General features: G+C 42.1%; 1 protein-coding gene across 1 annotated transcript in view; it reads left to right on the forward strand.

Moving 5' to 3' along the window:
- The first annotated feature begins 284 nt into the window (after positions 1–284).
- Positions 285–22,181, forward strand: part of KDM1B (lysine demethylase 1B) — a 58,706-nt gene continuing 36,809 nt past the window's right edge. The window contains exons 1-6 of the mRNA XM_021696894.1: positions 285–333; positions 4,165–4,264; positions 5,986–6,113; positions 6,825–6,914; positions 7,475–7,586; positions 13,486–13,602. Coding sequence (XP_021552569.1) covers positions 4,178–4,264; positions 5,986–6,113; positions 6,825–6,914; positions 7,475–7,586; positions 13,486–13,602 — 534 coding nt within the window. The 5' untranslated portion in view covers positions 285–333; positions 4,165–4,177. The remainder of the gene's footprint in view (positions 334–4,164; positions 4,265–5,985; positions 6,114–6,824; positions 6,915–7,474; positions 7,587–13,485; positions 13,603–22,181) is intronic.

Raw genomic sequence — 22,181 nt, forward strand, 5'->3', positions numbered from 1 at the left:
CGGGCCCGCCCCCTCCCGCCTCCCCCCGCCCCCCGCGCGCAGATCCCGCCCCCCGCCCGAGGCGCCCCGGCTTGCGCAGCGGCGGAAATGGCCAGGGCGGGGCGAGCGCAGCGGCGAAGGCGAAGGCGGGGACCCTACTCCTCCCTGGTCCCGCCGGCTCCTCCCACCCCGGGTCACGCCGTGACAGGGGCGGAAGCGGCGGCGGCGGCGGCGGCGGCCGAGCTGGGGCTGCGGCTCGCGGCGCGGATCCTGCTGTCCTGTGCGCGCGGCGCGCGGCTCCGGAGAGGCGCCGGCAGCCCCGGGCGGCGCGCAGCGTCTCGCCCGCGCTCCGAGGTGCGGGGCACGCGGCTCCGGGGGCGGGCGCGGGGGCGGCGGCGGATTTCGGGTGACAGCTCCGCACAAAGCGGCTTGGCTGGGGTGCAGGCTGCCCTTCTCCCCCTGTGCAGCGCCCCTCGCCCGGGTGGGAGGTGGACCGGTGCACCGGGGGCTGCCTCCGCCCTCCCCGGATTGGAAAGGGGGTGCGGGGTCCGAGGGAAGGGGGGGATTCCCGGGCTGGCTTGTAGCAGCGACGGGCTTCCCCGATTCGTCGCGGGGTTGAGGGTCTCTCCTAACCGCCCCCCCCCCATGCTTCCCTTCTGTGCAGCAGTGCCTTCTCCCCCCGACTCCTTTCACCTCTCCGGCGCAAAGGTGAGCCCCGGAGGCTGTTGCTTCTCCGACTTGGGAGAAGAGACGAGAAAGCTTTTCAGAGAGCGAGGCGGCTGCAGCTGGCGCCGGGAACGTGGGGGCTCCCTCCTGGGGACTTTCAGAGCCCTGTCAGCTGGGGAGTGTCTGCGGCCCGCGGAGAGCCCCCAGTCCGGGGGTAGGAACTCCCTGGCGTGTTCTTGCCAGCCGAGGAGCCCGCCCAGCCTTGCAGGTGTTGTAGTAATAGCCGGGCGCAGCCACCACGCGTTCAGCCCCGAGCGGCTTTGCCAGGTTGCTGGGGTAGCTCCTCGGGGCCTGAGCGCCCGGAGGGGGCGGCCCGGTTACCGGAGCTGGTAGTCAACAGCCCGGCCGCTAGCAGGTGAAAGAGGAAGGAAGGGAGGCAGGCCCAGCTGTAGAAAGTTAAGGTTCCGTAATGTGGGATCGAGCCAGATGGAGGCCCAGCGTTCCCAGGGGTGGGGTGCGGGAGTCCCCAGACCACTCCATTCGGGGAGCGCGTCACTGCAGGCATGCACACCACACGACGGTCAATTTTTTTTTTTTTTTAACCTTTTGTAGTGGAAGAAGGGGACGGGAGGGAAGGTTTCTTCAGGACGTATAGGAGAAAATGACCATCAAGAATTAAATTGTCTTTCGGGCAGAGAAAGTAGTCAATAAAGCGTTGAGGCAGTTGAACGGGATCCGTATTTCGGAAAATTTCATGAGCGTGGGTGCAGTAAGGTGCTAGTCCTGCCGTATTTTCAGCGGCCCTGAGGGAAATTCTTGTTTCTGTTGTCTCTGAAGAAGTTTCTGGTAGTTTGTCTTATTTTTAGAAATTATGCTGTTGCTGCTACACATTTTTATTCCAACCTGAAGTCTTTTTGGATTCGTATTTTTGTGAATTTTGCATTTTTTAAAACAATTATTCAATAGGCTACTTCAGAAAAAACCTTGGGAATTATTAAAATAGAAATCGAGACATTGATTTACCTCCCCCCAAAACCTCACTTTTTTCTTCTAAAGATTTTATTTAACAGAGAGAGAGACACAGTGAGAGAGGGAACACAAGCAGGGGGGAGTGGGAGAGAGATAAGCAGGCTTCCCACCGAGCAGGGAGCCTGATGCGGGGCTCGATCCCAGGACCCTGGGACCATGACCTGAGCCGAAGGCAGACGCTTAACGGCTGAGCCACCCAGGCACCCCTCTTTTTGTCACTTTAAAAGAAAACCAAAGCTATACATTTAAAATTAGGAAGAAATATGCTTATATAATTATATTGAACATGAAACAGATTGGTTATATTTAGTTGGGTGTGTTTATCAATTTGAAAAAGCAGGAGAGACCACGTTCAGTATACTAATTGTTAGCACTTGTGATCAGTATTTCTAAGATTATACTGAAAAGTACAAAAGCTGTTGTCCTTCCAACTTAAAAATTTTTCCCTTCATCTTAATCCCCAGAACCCCAGCAACAGTGAAAACACAGAAATTATAGTGTCAGAAAAGGATGAGTGAGTATCACCGTTAATTATATACTTAAAGGTGGAAGTGTACGAACACTAAAAAAAATCTTGTATTTTTCCTAGAGAACACAGATTTAACAGTGGCTTTTATAGTCACTGTTTTCCTTTCCTCTTAACCATTTCTTGAATTATATAATTCATTGCAATTAAATATATATTTTCCAGTACACAGTTGGATTAAAATGTTTGTTGAAATTTCCAGAAACTATGCTTTCTTTTGAGTTGCCAGTATTCCTGGGTGACAGGACCAAATGTTGCATGAAACGAGGCTGATTATATTTATGCTCCTAAACCCCACATTAGACTCAAATATTTTTGCTGCAATCCTTACACATAGTATACATTTACATATACTGTATGTATGTTTATATGTGCTTTGTGGCTCATTTTATGAATAATGTAGAACATATGTATTATATAAAGAGATTTGTTAGATTGGACAGCCTTTTGAAAATATAAATGTGATCCAGAAAGCCTTTGGGTGTAAGAATTATAGGTACACAGTAGTTCTGTTTACATTAGTACTAGTGCTTTATCCAGCAGTAGAATGAGCAGTATAGAACCAAAAGGCAACTTATTTAATGCTTAACTGTAATGTATTTCAGAATACGTATAGGGTTTGTGCGTTCATAACTAACATAATGGTTTTGAGAATGTGAAGACTGAGTTAGAGGAAGGCTCTCTACCTTACCACCGATGTCAGGATTTCTCGAAGTCTGTGTAGGTGGCGAATGAAGTTTTTGCATGTGATGTTAATAATCCATGAAAAATGCTCTTATGAATGTTAGTACAACTCATGGATAGGAAACAGTAAGATTACAAAGCCCTCAAAGCTTTTCTCCAAGATGAAGATTCTATTTGTGGAATTTGTATCTTATAACACTTTTCCACTTTCAAATTCCTTACCCATAGGTATGTCCTATTTTCATGTTATTGTGTGTGTGTGTGTGTGTGTAGTAAATACATGGATCAGGGAAGGAATTGTGATGATTGTAAAATCTGTTATTGCATACTTATGGTAAGCATTTTTATTTCTGAGTTAATTGAAAAATACTAATTCGATAACTCTTAATCTTTCATGGTTACTATGCATTATTATTATTATTATTTTTTAAGATTTTATTTATTTGCGAGAGAGAGAATGAGAGACAGAGAGCATGAGAGGGAGGAGGGTCAGAGGGAGAAGCAGACTTTCCACTGAGCAGGGAGCCCGATGCGGGACTCGATCCCAGGACTCCAGGATCATGACCTGAGCCGAAGGCAGTCGCTTAACTGACTGAGCCACCCAGGCGCCCCGGTTACTATGCATTATTTTTCTTATAGACTTTGGTTCTTGATGCTTATTTAACTGTGCTGTTATTAGGCCAGTTTGAAAGCTGGTAAATTTTTCTAGTAGAAGATACCAGTGACTGTCTAACTCAGTCCTAAATCCAGTAGTGACTGGATAGTGTGCCTGAGATTTTACTGAGAGGGAGCAAATGAGTTTTCTTTGTAGAGTATAATAAGATTGAAATTCAGGAGCTACTGAGAAGGCAGTAAGATGAAGAGGGACAGACGGACAGAAACCAGGTGTTTTTACTCATTGAATTTTACAAACAGCAGTATAATTGGTTTATTGGTCATCTGCGTGGTGTTTCTTATTTTTATATTTTTATATGTATATACTACTAATGGACAGCATTTATTAAGTACTTATAGTTTGCCAGGTCTGGTGCTTTAAATAGATTATCTTACTCCTCACACCACTACGATGGTACACACTTGCTGTGCTCATTTTATACACGGGAACACTGAAGCTTAGTCTTAGATTAAGTAACTTGAAAGTAAGGGCTTCACACTAGGGCAGTCTAACTGCAGAGCATATGCTCTTACCTAGTAAACTACATAATAATTTTGCTCCAGAGTGTTGAAAGTATTACTGTTCACTTATTAAATTAAAAAAAATTTTTTTTTTTTTTTTTAAGATTTTCTGAAACAATGGCAACACCACGGAGGAGGACAAAGAAAAAAGCATCTTTTGATCATTCTCCGGATAGCCTGCCTTTGAGGAGCTCCGGTAGGCAGGTATTAATTCGTTTGTTCATTAATGCACCTGTAGGGTTTTGTTTGTTTTTAGAGAAAGAGTGCGAGCAGGGGTAGGTGGGGGGAGGCAGAGGGAGAGGAGAAGGAGAGAGAGAATCCTAAGCAGGCTCCATGCCCTAGCACAGAGCCCCTACACAGGGCTTGATCTCACAACCCTGAGATCATGACCTGAGCCAAGTTCATGACCTGAGCTGAAATCAAGAGTTGGACGCTTCACTGACTGAGCCACCCAGGTGCCCCAAGTTTTTTTATTTTTAAGTCATCTCTACACCCAACGTGGGGCTTGAACTCCCAACCCTGAGATCAAGAGTTGCATGTTCCACTGACTGAGCCAGCGTGGTGCCCTACAACGTTAGTATGATTGGGGCTGAAGTATTAGAGATGAAAAGGTACAATTCCAGTCCTCAAGGAACTTGTAGCCTAGCGGAGAAATTCCCCTTGGAACAATCACGGCACAGTGAGATAAAGTGATAGAATGTAGAAAAAAGTACATCTGGCAGAGGGAACTGCAAAGACAGGGGCATAGAGTGTGAATCAGCATGAGCTGTTCAGAGAACCACAGCTGTGTGGTTGCTCCCAGGATGTGAGCTGAGGCCAGATTGTGCTTGGCTTGGCGTCATTCATAGGAATGTGGACTTCAGTTTGTAGCTGGTTGGCTGTTCTTGGCAGGTTACTTGCTGCCATCTCTTTTCTAGGGCTTTTTTTTTTTTTTTTTTTAAGAAAAATATTGAACGATGTAACTCTTCTTCTAAAATTATTCAGCTTTTGGGGGCACCTGGATGGCTTAGTCGGAAGAGTGTGCCACTCCTGACCTTGGGGTAGTGAGCAGCCCCATGTTGGGTGTAGAGATGACTTAAATACAAAAACTTAAAAAAAATAGATGAACCATGAGAGACGATGGACTCTGAAAAACAAACTGAGGGTTCTAGAGGGGAGGGGGGTGGGAGGATGGGTTAGCCTGGTGGTGGGTATTGAGGAGGGCACATTCTGCATGGAGCACTGGGTGTTATGCACAAACAATGAATCATGGAACACTACATCTAAAACTAATGATGTAATGTATGGGGATTAACATAAGAATAAAAAAAAAAGTACCACACAAATAGTAAAAAAAAAAAAAAAAAAAAATTTAAATTATAAAATTATTCAATTTTTTAAAATCTGCAGTACTGAGAGGATATGACTGTTCTAATTAAAGGGAAGAAAATTGGGGGGTGGCTCGGTGACTCAGTGGGTTAAGCATCTGCCTTCGCTCAGGTCATGATCCCAGGGTCCTGGGACTGAGTCCCTTGTGGGGCTCCCTGCTCAGTGGGGAGCCTGCTTCTCCCTCTCCACTCCCCCCACTCCCCGGGCTCATGCTCTCTCTCACTATCTCTCTCTCTCTATCAAATAAAAAAAAAAATTTATTTCAGAGTGACTTTTGTTTTGACTGGTACAGCTTTTTCCTAAGAAAGGCTCACATGCATTTTGGCTCTGTCCTCAGAGACCTGTCATTCGCATGTGGCTTCTGTATTTCCAGCAAGTCAGTGAATTATTTGCACACTGCAGGCTCAAGGGACTTGCTGTATCATCAGCCCCTCACCTACTGGCAGGGTGTTGTTGAGCTTCACAACATGGAAGTTGTTTCAGTCACGAACCTTCTACTTCCTTCACCCGGGGCCCTTCTGGGGGAAATCGTGTAACCTCAGCTGGTTCTTCCTCAGGCGAAGAAAAAAGCAACAGAGACGACAGACGAGGACGAAGACGGTGGGTCAGAGAAGAAATACAGGCGATGTGAGAAGTCTGGCTGCACAGTAGCGTGTCCTGTGTGCTTTGCAAGCGCTTCTGAAAGGTCTGTGAAGCAAGCGGTCGGCCTCCCCTCCCTGCCCGGGAGAGCATTCTTGGTGGGAGCATCATCCTCCCAAGATAGTTTCCCTAAAGAGAGAGATACTGTAAGTCATCTGACCTTTTACTTCCCGAGAAAAATCTTCAGTTAAGGCTTCTGAGTCAATAAAACCTGGAAAACAAATCCCATTTTTGTTTTTTAACCACAAAGAGGTGGTGGTGGTAGTGTTCACAGTGGCACCATAGGTCATTCTTTGGCTGCGTTATTGGCTCTTTGACAGGTTCTGTTCGCCGGGGAGCCTGCTTGGTGGTCAGATTGCAGCTGGCTATTCAGTGTTGGGCCATATGTTACTGCTAGAGACTGCCCAGGTCTCCTCCATACACACGCCGCTTGCAGCAAGCACAGCGACATTCCTTGTTTCGTGTCCTAAAACTCATTGCTCCGGGGAGTCCTGGGAGAAAACTTCTAAGCCCCAGGCCCTTGTGTGCAGCCAGCTGGGTTAGGTACCACGGGTCTTTAAGTCCCTGTGTCTTCACCAGGTTTTATTATGTATCAGACATCCTTTTAAGTTTCCCTGGTCATCAATTCTCGGTGGTTAGGATTCTAAGTGGAGATGGTACAAAATGGGCTCATAGGATGTGCTCAAGACCCGTTTTTAAAAAAGCGAGAAGAAATGCTTATTCATTACCAAAGCTACACTTTTTTTGCTATTTTCAGATGTGCCAAAAATGGCTACACATCCCGATGGTATCACCTCTCCTGTGGGGAGCATTTCTGTAATGAATGCTTTGACCATTACTACAGAAGGTTTGTTCACTAATTGTTGGAGCTTGCAGAGGGGATGGTGGGGCGGGGGGCGGCTGCAGAAGGGGTCAGACAGTTAAGATGGAGCCCCCGGGCTTACTGAATTATTCCACCCTTTCAGCCACGCCTGAGCTGACTACAGCTGTGCCAGAACTGTGGTCCAGTGGCCGGGTGTGTGTCTGCTGTGTGTGTGCACGCTCAGGGCTCAGAAAATACCTGTTAAGAGACCGTTGTTCTTTCTAGTCTGCAAGTTCTGAAAAATCTAGGCCCTGCTTTGCTGTTCTGTGACTGTGCATGGGGCAGTGATGCAGAGATTTGGGGGAGGATGCTGACAACTCTGGGGTGCTGGACAGACGGGAAGCCATCCCATCTTAATAGTTTTCCATACTAAACTGGAAGGAATGCACCCCTCCCAACCACTTGTTTGATGGGTGCGGAGATAACTTTCCCTTTCCTTATAATATGGCCGGTTAAGTCCTTAACGAAAGGCTTACTGACCTGCCACCTGTTTGGAAAACCTAGTGAACTTCTAGCTTGATATATTTATTTTTATTCTTTTTCAGCCATAAGGACGGATATGACAAATACACTACCTGGAAAAAAATATGGACTAGCAATGGAAAAACCGAACCTAGTCCCAAAGCTTTCATGGCAGACCAGCAGCTCCCCTACTGGGTAAAAAGTGTAATGCTGTATTGTCCTAGGAAACATTTGAGGAGCAAAAGGCAGGAATGAATGAAAATACTGATTTTTTAGGAAATCTTTATGTTATTACACTTATTCTTTCTAGGTCTGTTAAAACACATCACTTTTTAAATTTCTGTGAAAACCTTGATAATTCACATAGTACAAAGAAGCATACAGATCTTAGGTCGAAAATCATACTTGGCATATAATTTTTTGTAGCTTTTAGTTTATCGATTTAATTTTACTTTCCCATGTAGCCGTTCTTTGAAAATATATTTTAGTGATTGTATATAATAAATATACTATCATTTAATAAATGATTTACTAATTTTAAAAATATTATAGGTAATTTTGAGCTTCTCTTGCACACTTCAGTTTTTTTTATCGAAGCAAGGTTCACATAAAATTAACTATTTTATTTTTTTAAGTTTTATTATTTTAAGTACTCTCTACACACAGCGTGGGGCTTGAACTCATGACCCCAAGATCAAGAATCGCATGCTCTTCCCCTGAGCTAGTCAGGTGCCCCCACATTAACTATTTTAAAGTGCACGATTTAGTGGCATTTAATACATTGATAATATTGTGCAACCAAATGCTAATTCCAAGGCATTTTCATCATTCACAGAGGAAACCTGTGCCCATCGAATAGTCACTTTCCAATCCCCCTCCCCCAGCCCCTGGCAACCACTGATCTTTGTCTTTGTGAGATACCTATTTTGGATGTCTTATATAAAGGAATCATGCAGTATGTGACCTTTCATCACTGGCTTCTTTCAAATAGCATCATGTTTTTGAGGTTCGTCTGTGTTGTAATTCATTCCTTTTCATGGATAATATTTCAGTGTATGGATTGGTCAGATTTTATTTATCCATTCATCAGTCATCTGTTGGTGGACATTTGGGTTGTTTTCACTTTTTAGTTATTGCATATAGTTGCTAGTATGGACATCTGTGCATGAAGATTTGAATACCTGTTTTCAGTTCTGTTTGGCATATACCTAGCAATAAAATTACTGGGTTGTAATGGTAACTATTTAATCCTTTGAGGGACAACCAGACTCTCTTCCACAGCACACTGCTGCGTGGTCTTCATTCCCAGCAGCACTGAGTGGGGTTCAGATTTTGCCACATCCTCATCAACTCTTGTTTTCCATTATTTTGATTCTAGCTATCGCAGTAGGCATGAATGAGAGATACCCCTCGTGGGAGTATCTCATTGTGGTTTTGATTTGCATTTTCGTAATGATTAATGCATTTTTTGGGGGTGCTTATTGACCATTTGTTTATCTTCTTTGGAGAAATATCCGTGCAAGTCTTTTGCCCATTTTTTAAAAATCATTGATTGTATTCCCTGTGCTGTACATTTCATTTCTGTGACCTAATTTATAACTGGAAGTTTGTAGCTCTTAGTTGCTTTCACCTGTTCCATCCCTCTGCCCACCTCGCCTCTGCAACCACCAGTTTGTTCTCTGTATTTAAGAGTCTCTTTGTTTTCCTCTTCGTTTATTTTTTAGTTTCCACATATAAGCAAAATCACATGGTATTTACCTTTCTCTGATTAGTTTCACTTAATACAATGTTCTCTAAGTTCATCCATGTTGTTACAAATAGCAAAATCTCGTTCTTTCTATGTTTGTGTTATATTCCATTGTGTGTGTGTGTGTGTGTATCTCATTTCTTTCTTATTCATTCAATCTATCGATGGACACTTGGGCTGCTTTCATATCTTGGCTTTTTTAAACAGTGCTACAGTAAACATAGGGTGCATATGTCTTTTCAAATTAGTGTTTTTGTTTTCTTTGGGTAGATACCCAGGAGCGGAGTTACTGGATCATATGGTAATTCTATTTATTTTTTGAGGAAACTCCATATGTTTCCCACAGTGGTTGCAACAATTTATATTCTTACCAACAATGCACAAGTGTTCCTTTTCCTCCACATTCTCGCCAACACTTATTATTTCTTGTTTTTTTAACACTAGCCATTCTGACAGGTGTAAGGTGGTATCATTGTGGTTTTGATTTGCATTTCCCTGATGATGAGTGATGTTGAGCATCTTTTCATGTGTCTGTTGGCCATCTGTAGGTCTTCTTTGGAAAAATGTCTATTCAGGCCCTCTGCCCATTTTTTAATTGGATTATTTGTTTTCTTGGTGTTGAATTGTAGAAGTTCCTTATATAGTTTGGATATTAACTATTGGATATGTCATTTACAAATATCTTCTGTTCACTGGGTTGCCTTTGGGTTTTGTTGATGGTTTCTTCACTGTGCAAAAGCTTTTTATTTTGATGTAGTCCCAACTGTTTATTTTTGCTTTTGTCTCCCTTGCCTCAGAAGACATACCCATAAATCTGTTGCTAAGGCCAATGTCCAGGAACTTACTGCCCATGGTTCCTTTGGAAGTTTTACAGTTTCAGGTCTCACATTTAGATCTTTCATCCATTTTGAGTTTATTTTTGTGTATGGTGAGAGAAAGTGGTCCAGTTTCATTCTTTTGTATGTAGCTGTCCAGTTTTCTCAGCACTATTTGTCGAAGAGACTGTCTTTACCCCCATTGTATATTCTTGCCTCCCCACTGTAGATTAATTGATCATATAGACATGGGTTTATTTCTGGGGTCTCTCCTGTTCCATTGACCTGTGTGTTTTGGGGCCAGTACCATAGTGTTTTGATTACCACAGCTTTGTTGTATATCTTGACATCTGGGATTGTGATCGCTTCAGTTTTGTTCTTTCTCAAGACTGCTTTGGCCATTCTTGACATCTGGGATTGTGATCGCTTCAGTTTTGTTCTTTCTCAAGACTGCTTTGGCTATTCAAGGTTTTTTGTAGTTCCATACAAATTTCAGGATTATTTTAGTTCTATGAAAAATGCTGTTGGTGTTTTGATAGGAATTGCATTAAATCTGTAGATTGCTTTGGGTAGTATGGACATTTTAACAATATTCTTTCAATCTGTGAGTATGATAAATCATTCCATTTGTATCATCACATTTTTTCATTAACATCTTACAGTTTTCAGAGTACAGGTCTTTCACTTCCTTGGTTAAGTTTATTCCTAGGTATTTTTATTCTTTTTGGTGCAATTGTAAATGCGATTGTTTTCTTAATTTTTTTTTCTGCTACTTCCATTATTAGTGTGTAGAAACACAACTGATTTCTCTATATTAATGTTATATTCTGCAACCTTCCTGAATTCATTTATTCTAATAGTTTTTTGGTGGAGTCTTTAAGAGTTTTCTATATATAATATGTCATCTGCCAATAGTGATGGTTTTACTTCTTTTGTACCAATTTGGATGCCTTTTATTTCTTTATGCAGCAATCAGACAAGAAAAATAAATAAAAGGCATCTTTTTTAAACAACCCATTTTTAAATTTTAAACAAATACTTTCTCCTACGGGTTGCCTTTTCACTTCTTGATAGTATCTTTTGATGTGCAAAGTTTCTTATTTTGAAGTTCAGTTTATCCATTTTTTTTTCTTTTGCTGCTTGTGCTTTGGTGTCCTATCCAAGAATCTATTGCCAAATCTGAGATTGACTCCTGTGTTTTCTTCTAAGAGTTTTATCACTTCAGCTCTTTATTTAGATATTTGATCCATTTTGAGTTTTTTTTTTTTTTAAGATTTAGAGAGAGAGTGTGCATGAGCGGGAGCAGAGGGAGAAGGAGAGAGAGTCTCAAGCAGACTCCCCACTGAGTGCAGAGCCCACCACGAGTTCAGTCTCACGACCCATGAGATCATGACCTGAGCTGAAACCAAGAGTCAGACGCTTAACCGACTGAGCCACCCAGATGCCCCATTTTGAGTTAATTTTTGTATGTGTGTGAAGTAGTCATCCAACTTAATTCTTTCCATATGGGTATCTGCACACTTTAAAGATTTTTTTTTTTTTTTTATTTGATAGAGACACAGTGAGAGAAGGAACACAAGCAAGGGGAGAGGGAGAGGGAGAAGCAGGCTTCCCGCAGAGCAGGGAGCCCGATGCGGGGCTCGATCCTAGGACCCTGGGATCATGACCTGAGCTGAAGGCAGACGCTTAACTGACTGAGCCACCCAGGCGCCCCAATATCTGCACACTTTAAAAAAAATAAACCTTATATTTTGGAATAATCTTAAATTTACAGAAAAGTTACAGGGATAGTAACAGAGAATTCCCATATATCTTTCATCCAGTTCCTCCTAACGTTATCATCCACCAACCATAATGTAAAGCTCAGAAATTAACATCGGTACAGTACTAATAGCTACATTACAGACTTTATTTGGATTTCATCAGGTTTTTCTCCAGTGTCCTTACGGTTCCGGGATCTAGCTCAGGATCCCACACTGCACTTAATGTGCATACTTTTTGACTAAATTTAACTCTGATCATTTCCTTAGGTTAGAGCTGGAAAGCCTTTCTGACAACAGTGCTTGGATCCCCTTTGCCCTTTCCTGGTGCCAGAGCTATAGTATTGAATCAGAAGTCATTATCCCCGTGGGGGAGAAGTGGATTATATGGGTGGTGGTGATGCAAGGGGGAGGAAAAAGTACTCACGAAAAGGTTGGTCGGGGGGGGTGCGCCTGGGTGGCTCAGCCGGTTAAGCGTCTGCCTTCAGCTCAGGTCATGATCCCAGGGTCCCGGGATCGAGCCCTGCATCGGGCTCCCTGCTAGGTGGGAAGCCTGCTTCTCCCTCTCCCACTCCCCCAGCTTGTGTTCCCCTCTCGCTGTGTATCTCTCTGTCAAATAAAATCTTAAAAAAAAAAAAGAAGAAAATCTCACACCAGTTAGGATGGCTACTATCAAAAAAGCCAGAAAATGACAAATATTGGCAAGGATGTAGAGAAACTGGAACCCTTGTGCATTTTGGGTGACAAATATAAAAAACAACCAGTATGGTGGTTTCTAAAATAATGAAGAGTGGGATTTCCATAGGACCCAGTAGTGCCTCTTCTGGGCATATATCCAGAAGAATTGAAACCAGGATCTCAAAGAGAGATTTGCACTGCCATGTTCATAACAGCATTATTCACAATAGCCAAGAGATGGAAGCAACCCAAGTATCCATCTGTGGGTGAATGGATAAACAAAATGCATGCTAATACAGGATATAAGCATATGATGGGTATTACTCAGCCTTAAAAAGGAAGGAAATTCTGACCGTGCTACCACATAGATGAACCTTGAGGGCATGCTAAGTGAAATAAGTCACAGAAAAGACAAATACTGTATGATTCCATTTGTATGAGCTACCGAGAGTGTTCGAATTCACAGAGACAGAAAGTAGGATGGTGGGTGCCAGGAGCTGGAGAGAGAATGCCCCGGGGGCCGTCTCATGGGCACAGAATGTTAGTTCTGTAAGATGAAAAAGCTGTAGAGATTGGTTGTGTCATGGTGTGAGTATACTTAACACTACGGAACTGGCCATTTAAAAAAATTTTTTAAGCAATTAAAAATTTTAAAATACTGTTTTAAGATTTTTTTAAAAAAAGAAGAAAAGCCTCAGTGAAACCTCGCTGCCCAGATTAACTTTATGGCTCCTGCCCGAGTTGTGTGTTGGTAGAGTCTTACAGCTCCCCAGGCCGATCAGGCCCAAGCTCTTTAGCACAGCCTTCAAGGGCACCTGGGAGGCCACCTGGGTGTCTCCGTCGTTAGGCGTCTGCCCTGCATCGGGCTCCCTGCTCCGCGGGAAGCCTGCTTCTCCCTCTCCCACTCCCCCTGCTTGTGTTCCCTCTCTCGCTGTGTCTCTCTCTGTCAAATAAATAAATAAAATCTTTAAAAAAAAAAAAAGAAAAGGTTGGTCAGATCTTATGGAAAGAATGGCAGAGTGAGTGGTGGAGGATAGACATGCTAGCTCAAGATTAGCCAATTCACTGACCTTGACATCTTGCTTTCCATCTAGGTTCAGTGTACAAAACCCGAGTGTAGAAAATGGAGACAGCTTACCAAGGAAATCCATCTTACTCCACAGATAGCAAGGACCTACCGATGTGGTATGAAATTGAATACTACTATTAAGGTATGAGCTCTGTTGGTTTTCCTTTTGACTTAATGGGTAGGTTGATTTAGTTGTAACTAAGGAGTGATGGTGTATATTTTTCATTTATTGTATTGATCATTTTGTCGGGATTACGGGCCCCCAACTGTGATAGCTTAACTGATTGAAGACTTTATTTTTTTCTCATGATAAGCAGTTTGGAAATAGCCTGTCCAGGGCTGGCGTGGCTGCCCAGGGAAGTCTCCGTACCAGTTTCGAGTCCCACCAGAAGATGGTTGCTGTACCATCAGCCATTGTGTCCAAATTCTAAGCAGAAAAGATGAGAAAGGCAAAGGGCAAGAGAGGTGTGCCAGCTGAGCTTCTCCGTCTTTTATTGGTAAAATAATAGCTTTCCAGAAAGTTCCAACAGTAGATTTCTCTTTACAGCTCATTGCCAGAACAGGATCATGCAACTACTGTGAACAACAGTAGAGAGATAAAGGAAGGAAGTGTAACTGAGCATGTTGCAATATCAGTCAAAACCAGGATCCTTTTAGTAAGGAAGGAGGGATGAATGGATATGTTTGGGCAATTAGGAAACTTAAATGGTTGAAATAATGTACCTTTTTTTTTTTTTTTTTTTTTATATGTGGCAATTACTTAGTATTTAAAATGGCTAACTTTTTTTTTATATTAGTTTCAGGTGTATAATCTAGTGTTTCAGTAATTCTGTACTCAGTGCTCATCATGATAAGTGCCCTCCTTAATCCCCATCACCTATTTCCCCATCCCCCACCCACCTCCCCTCTGGCAACCATCAGTTTGTTCTGTATATTTAAGAGTCTGCTTCTTGGTATGTTTCTGTCTCTCTCTTTTCTTTTCCTTTGCTTGTTTGTTTTGTTTCTTAAACTTCACATACGAGTGAAATATATGGTGTTTGTCTTTCTCTTACTGACTTATTTCACTTAGCATTATACTCTCTAGATCCATCCATGTTGTTACAAAAAGGCAAGATTTCATTCCTTTTTTATGGCTGAATAATATTGCATTGTGTATATATACCACATCTTCTTTATCCAGTCATCTGTCGATGGACACTTGGGCTTCTTCTGTAATTTGGCAATTGTAGATAATGCTGCAATAAACAAACGGGTGTACATATCCCTTTGAATTAGTGTTTTTGTATTTTTTGGGTAAATACCCACTAGTGCAATTATTGGATCATAGGGTAGTTCTGTTTTTAACTTTTTGAGGACCCTCCATACTGTTCTCCACACCAGCTGCACCAGTTTGCATTCCCACCAACAGTGCAAGAGGGTTCTTTTTTCTCCACATCCTCACCAACACTTGTTTCTTGTTTCTTGATTTTAGCCATCCTGACAGGTGTGAGGTGATATTGTGGTTTTGATTTGCATTTCCCTGATGAGTGATGTTGAGCATCTTTTCATGTGTATGTTGGCCATCTGTATGTCTTTTTGTAGAGATGTCTGTTCACGTCTTCTGCCCATTTTTGGTTGGGTTATTTGTTTTTTTCGGTGTTGAGTTGTATTGGTTCTTTATATATTTTGGATACTAACCCTTTATCAGCTAAGTCATTTGCAAATACCGTCTCCCATTCAGTAGGTTACTTCTTAGTTTTGTTGATGGTTTCATTCACTGTGCAGAAGCTTTTTATTTCGATGTAGTCCCAATAGTTTATTTTTGCTTTTGTTTCCCTTGCCTCAGGAGACCTATCTAGAAAAATGTTGCTATGGCCAATGTCAAAGAAGTTACTGCCTGTGTTCTCTTCAAGGATTTTTATGGTTTCAGGCCTCACGTTTAGGCCTTTAACGCATTTTGAGTTTATTTTTGTGTATGGTGTAAGAAAGTGGCCTAGTTTCATTCTTCATGTAGCTGTTCACTTTTTCCAACATCATTTGTTGAAGAGAATGTCTTTTTCCCATTGGATATTCTTAGCATAGATTTTTGCATTTATGTTCATCAGAGATATTGGCCTGTAGTTCTCTTTTTTGTGGTCTTTATCTGATCTTGGTATCAGGGTAATAATGCTGGCCTCACAGAATAAATCTGGGAGTTTTCCTTCCTTTTCTAATTTTTGGAATAGTTTGAGAAGAATAGGTATTGACTCTTCTTTAAACGTTTGGTAGAATTCAGCTGTGAAGCCATCTGGTTCTGGATTTTTGTTGGGAGTTTTTTGTTGTTGTTGTTACTGATTCAATTTCTTTGTTGGTAATTGGTCTGTTCAAATTTTGTGTTTCTTCCTGCTTCAGTTTTGGTAGGTTATATGTTCTACGAATTTATCCATTTCTTCTAGGTTGTCCAATTTGTTGGCATATTGTTTTTTGTAATAAACTGTTGCAATTGTTTATATTTCTGTGGTGGTGGTTTTTATTTCTCCTCTCTCACTTGTGACTTTGAGTCCTTTCTCTTTTGTTCTTGATGAGTCTGCCTAGACGTTTATCAGTTTTATTGTGTTTTTTTTTTGTTTTTTTCCCCAAAGAACCAGCTCCTGGTTTCATTCATCTGTTCTATTTTTTTTTTTTTTTTTTTAGTTTATATAGCACTTATTTCTGCTTGAATCTTTATTTTTTCCTTCCTTCTGCTGGTGTTAGGCTTCATTTGTTTTTTCTAGCTCCTTTAGGTGTAAGATTAGGTTGTTTGAGATTTTTCTTGCTTCTTGAGGTAGGCCTCTATTGGCTATATACTTCCCTTTTAGGACTGCTTTTGCTGTGTCCCAAAGGTTTGAATCATCGTGTTTCACTTTCATTTATTTCCATGTACTTTTAAAATTTCTTCTTGTATTTCCTGGTTGACCCATTCATTGTTTAATAGCATGTTATTTAACCTCCATGTATTTGTGCCCTTTCCAGATTTTTTCTTGTGGTTGACTTCTAGTTTCATAGTATTTTTTTTTTTTAAAGATTTTTATTTATTTATTTGAGACAGAGAGAATGAGAGACAGAGAGCATGAGAGGGAGGAGGGTCAGAGGGAGAAGCAGACTCCCTGCCGAGCAGGGAGCCCGATGCGGGACTCGATCCCGGGACTCCAGGATCATGACCTGAGCCGAAGGCAGTCGCTTAACCAACTGAGCCACCCAGGCGCCCTCTAGTTTCATAGTATTGCGGTCAGAAAAGATGCATGGTGGGCACCTGGGTGGCTCAGTTCGTTAAGCGTCTGCCTTCGGCTCAGGTCACGATTCCAGGGTCCTGGGATCGAGTCCCACATCGGGCTCCCTGCTCAGCAGGAAGCCTGCTTCTCCCTCTCCCACTCCCCCTGCTTGTGTTCCTGCTCTCGCTATCTCTCTCTCTGTCAAATAAAAAAAAAAAAGAAAAGAAAAGATGCATGGTGTGACTTTGATCTTTTTAAATTTGTTAAGGCTTGGTGGTGGTGTTTTTTTTTTTAAGATTTTATTTATTCATTTGAGACACAGAGATAGAGCATGAGCAGGGAGAGAGGCAGAGGGAGAGGGAGAAGCAGGCTCCCCACTGAGTCAGGAGCCTGGTGCTGGGCTCGGTCCCAGGACCCTGGGATCATGACCTGAGCTGAAGGCAGATGCTTAACCCAGGTGCCCCTGTTGAGGCTTGTTTTGTGGTCTAATATGTGATCTGTTCTGGAGAATGTTCCATGTACACTTGAAAAGAATGTGTATCTGCTGCTTTAGGATGAAATGTTCTGAATATATCTCTTAAGGATTTAAGAGATAGTGTTGTCATACTGTTCCTGTGTAACACTCAAAGCCATTGTTCCCTTGTTGACTTTCTTTTTAGATAATCTGTCCATTGATGTAAGTCAGGTGTTAAAGTCCCCTACTATTTTTGAATTATCGATTAGTTCCTTTATGTTTGTTATTAATTGTTTTATGTATTTGGGTGTTCCTATGTTGGGTGCATAAATATTTTTTTAAAAGATTTATTTTAGAGAGAAAGAGTGAGCAGGGGGAGGGGCAGAAGGAAAGGGAGAGGCAGAGAATCTCAAGCAATCTGAGCAAGGAGCCCAACATGGGGCTTGACCCCATGACTCTGAGACCATGATCCAAGCCAAAACCAAGAGTCTGACACTTAACCGACTGAGCCACCAAGGCCCCCGGGTAAATAAATATTTATAATTGTTAGGTTTTCTTGTTGGATTGTCCCCTTTATTATAGTGTCCTTCTTTGTCTCTTATTACAGGCTTTCTTTTAAAGTCTGTTTTGTCCAATAGAAGTATTGCTACTCCAGCTTTCTTTTAACATCCATTTGCATAATAAATGTTTCTCCATTCCTCACTTTCAATCTGCAGGTGCAGATTTTAAGTCTAAAATGAGTCTCTTGTAGGCAGCATACATACATGGGTCTTGTTTTTTAATCCATTCTGTCACGCTGTGTCTTTTGAGTGGAGCATTTAGTTCACGTACATTCAGTGTCATTATTGATAGATAAGTATTTATTGCCATTTCATTACTTATTTTGTCATTTGCTTTTGAAGATTTCCTCTGATCCTTGTCTTTTTCCCTTTCATGGTTTGCTGGTTTTCTTTAGAGATATATTTGGATTTCTTTCTCTTCATTCTTTGCATATTTGTTGGTGGTTTTTGATTTTTGGTTACCATTAGGTTTATATATAACCTCTTCGTCATGTAGCGGTCTGTGTTAAGTTGATGGTCATTTAGGTTTGAACCCATTCTTTTCTCCTGTCTTCCCCACGTTTTAGGTATGGGGTGTCACATATTACATCCTTTTATTTTGTGTGTTCCTTGACTAATTTTTTATAGAAATACTCATTTTTACTGCTTCTGTGTTTCCTACCCTCATACAATCATTTTTGGTCTTTCCACTCAAAAAGTCCCCTATAATTTTTTTTTTTTAAGATTTTTATTTATTTATTTGTCAGAGAGAGAGACAGAGCACAAGCAGGGGGAGCAGCAGAGGGAGAGGGAGAAGCAGGCTCCTCACTGAGCAAGGAGCCCCATATGGGACTCGATCCCAGCACCCTGGGGTCATGACCTGAGCCGAAGGCAGACGCTTAACGACTGAGCCACCCAGGCATCCCAGAAAAGTCCCCTATAATATTACTTGCAAGGCTGGTTTAGTGGCCATGAATTCCTGTAGGTTTCCTTATCCTTTCTTTATCTTTCCTCCTATTCTGAATGATAGCCTTGTTGGAAAGAGTATTCTTGGCTGCAGGTGTTTCCCATTTGGCATTTTGAATATATCATGCCACTGTTTTCTGGCTTGGAAAGTTTCTGCTGAAAAATCTGCGGATAGCCTTATGGGGTTTCCTTTCTCTATGTAACTGTCTTCATTTATATTACTGCTCTTAATATTTTTTCCTTATCGCTATATTTTACCATTTTAATTACAGTATGTCTTGGTGTGGATTGGCTTTTGTTGATTTTATTGGGGGTTCTCTGTGCCTCCTGGATCTGGATATCTCATCCCTTCCCCAGATTAGGGAACTTTTCAGCCGTTCTTTTTTTTTTTTTTTTTAAATAAGATTTTATTTATTTACTTATTTAAGAGAGAGAGAGAGAGAGTGAGTGCATGTGCTGGCTGGGGGAGGGAGAGGGACAAGCAGACTCCACACTGAGTGCAGAGCCCGACTCAGGGCTCGATCCCACGATCCTAAGACCATGACCTGAGCCAAAACCTAGAGGAGGATTCGTAACTGACTGAACCACCCAGGTGCCCCTCAGCTGTTATTTCTTCAAGTAAATTCTCTGCTCCCTTTTCTCTCTCTCTCCCTCTTCCGGGACTCCTATAATGCGAATGTTATTACATTTGATGAAGTCACTGAGTTCTCTAAATCTGTTCTCATTTTGCATCATTCTTTTCTCTCTTTTGTTCAACTTGATTACTTTCCATTACTCTGTCTTCTGTGTCACTAATTCTTTCCTCTGCTGCCTTCATCCTGCTGTTCATTCCAAGAGTGTGCTTTTCATTTCACTCTGCTATGTTATTCCTTTTCTCTGTGTCAAGGGTCTCAGTGTTGTCCTCTACTCTTTTCTCAAGTTCAGTAAATATCGTGATCATTGCTTTAAATTCTCCATCAGGCATGTTACTTATATCTGTTTCCCTTAGGACTCTGGCTGTGGCATTGTCCTTTTCTTTAATTTGGGGCACATTCCTCTCTCCTCCTATCTTGTCCAAGTCTCTATGCCTGTTTCTTTGTGTTAGGAAAACCAGCTACATCTATTCTTGAGGGTAATGGCCTTATGAAGAAGAGGTCCTGTAGTGTCTTGCTATGTAGTGTACCCTGTTCCCCAGCCTGGCGCTTCTGGGACTCTCTCCAGTGTGTGCTGGGAGTGCTCTGATGTTGTGTCCTGGACACTTTATCCTTTAGGCCAGTCATTTGCAGAGGCACTCTTTGCTTTTGTGGGCAGTGTTTGGTTCCTGGCCTGACGTGGTGCATTTTAACTAGAGTGTTGTGGCTTGCTTGTGAAATGGGACCCGTCATCACTGCCACCAGAACTGAGGCCTTGAAAACCTCCAAGGTGGGGAGATGCGGTGTGGGCAGGGGTTTTCACTGGCCTTTGGCAGTAACAGGCCTGCCATGCTGGGATTTAGGCAAACGTGACTGGCAAGGTTGGTTCCCCTGGAACACAGGGCTGGGGAGAGGCTTGACGTAAGCAAGTTAGGTAGCAAATGTGGGCACTGGGCTGGTTCCTGTGGGTGGCTCTGTGTTAATGCTGAGGGCGGGCAAGAGAAATGGCTCCTGCCAGTTCCTTTGTTATCAGAGGCACCTCTCCATGATTGCTGCTTCTCTGGGACATGCTCTGAGATGAACAGCTAACCTCCCCACCTTGTGCCCCAGGTGCTCTTCAGATCACTGTTTTTTCCATGCTGTATGTCTGAGGGCTGTTCACCTTGCCTTCTCTCCAAGAGTAACCCCGATCGCCTCTGGGCTGTATCCCAGCCAACTCCATTGATCTTTAGAACTCCAGGCTTTAAGTCCTGCTGGTTGCAAGAACTCACAAAATTCCGTCCTTCTTACTTTCCAAGCCAGTTGCTATGGGGATTCGTTTTCCCTGTGCACTCCCCCCTGTGCTAGTCTTCTCTTGCCTGTCTCTGCAACCACAGCTCCCTCCTTCCTACAGCAGCCAGGATCCATTTCTCTTCCAAGCCACATCTCTGCATTTCTACGTTCTCCATTGTGGCCTTTCTCTCCCTTTAGTAGTGGAGTTTGTTCTCCCAGTCTTCAGATCAATTTCTGGGGCATTTAGGATGATTTGATCGTTGTCTGGTTATTTGTGAGACGGGGCAAGCCTAGGGTCCTCCTCCTCTCCCTCCATCTTCCCCCTCTGAAAATAAAGTTTTTTTGGAATACATCCATGCTCATTCGTTACATATCGTCTATGGTTGCTTTCATGCTACAGTGGTAAGGGGTTTGTGATGTAGACCATACGATACACAGGATTTAAAATATTTACTGTCTGGGGCGCCTGGGTGGCTCAGTTGGTTAAAATATTTACTGTCTGGCCCTTTACAGAAAATGTTTCCCAACCTCTGTTCTGATCCATGAGCATGGTATATCTCTCCATCTTTTCTTTAATTTCTCTCCAGAGTTTTTTCCTAGTTTTCACTGAGGGTATCTTTTATAAAATTTATTTTTAGATATTTTGCCTTTTTCTGTAATTATAAGTGGAATTTATTTTTAACTTTATTTTCAAGTCGTTTATTACAATTATGTAGAAATACAATTTACTTGTATATCTACGCAGAGACTTTCTTGAATTCTTATTAAATTTTGAAGAACTTTTTGTAGATTCCTTTGGGTTTTCTACAGTCATAGCAACTGTGAATAAAGACTCTTGTGCTTTTTTTAAAAACTAAATTTTTTAGCTCTTCTTCTTGCCTTATTACTTTGGTCAGGATCATCAGTACAGAGTTGAGTAGAAGTTGGAGAACAGCTGTCTCTTCTTGGTCCTGACTTAGGAGGAATGTGTTCAGTATTTTATCATTATGTCCATTGCTAGCTGTAGCTTTTCACAGACGTCTTTGATCAGACTGAGGAAGTTCCTCTCTCTCCCTAGTTTGCTGAGAATGTTTTATTATGAGTGGATGTTGGATTTTGTCAGAAACATTCTCTGCGTCTTTTGTGGTGATCATGTGGGTTTTTCTCCTTCAATCTATTAATGTGACTTGTGCGGATTTTAGCATGTTGAAACAACCTTGCGTTCCTGGGTGGGGGGGGAGAATCCCACTCGTTCTTAATACATTATCCTTTAATGTATTGTTGGATTCCGTTTGCTCATATTTTGTTGTGGAATTCTGCACCTGTGTTCATGAGGAATACGATCTGTCATTTTCTTTTCTTGTAATATCCTTGTCAGGTTCTGGTATCCAAGTTATGCTGCCTCCATAAGACAGAATGAGAAGTATATCCTCCTCCTCTGTTTTGTTAAAGAGTCTGTTTAAGGTTGATAATGATTTCTTTTTTACTGTTTGGTATAATTCAGTAGTGAAGACATTGGGCTAGTTTTCTTTGTGAGAAGTTTTGAAATGACAAATTCAGTGTCAGTATCACAGATACATGGCTAGTCACGTGGTTTATTCTACCAGTTTTAGATTAGTTGTGTTTTGTGGGTTTAAAAAAAAATTTTTTTTTTAAATTGTCAGAGCATGAGCTCAAGGAGGGGGAGAAGC

The sequence above is a fragment of the Neomonachus schauinslandi genome, chromosome 8, assembly GCF_002201575.2.
Source record: "Neomonachus schauinslandi chromosome 8, ASM220157v2, whole genome shotgun sequence".
Classification (NCBI taxonomy): Eukaryota; Metazoa; Chordata; class Mammalia; order Carnivora; family Phocidae; genus Neomonachus; species Neomonachus schauinslandi.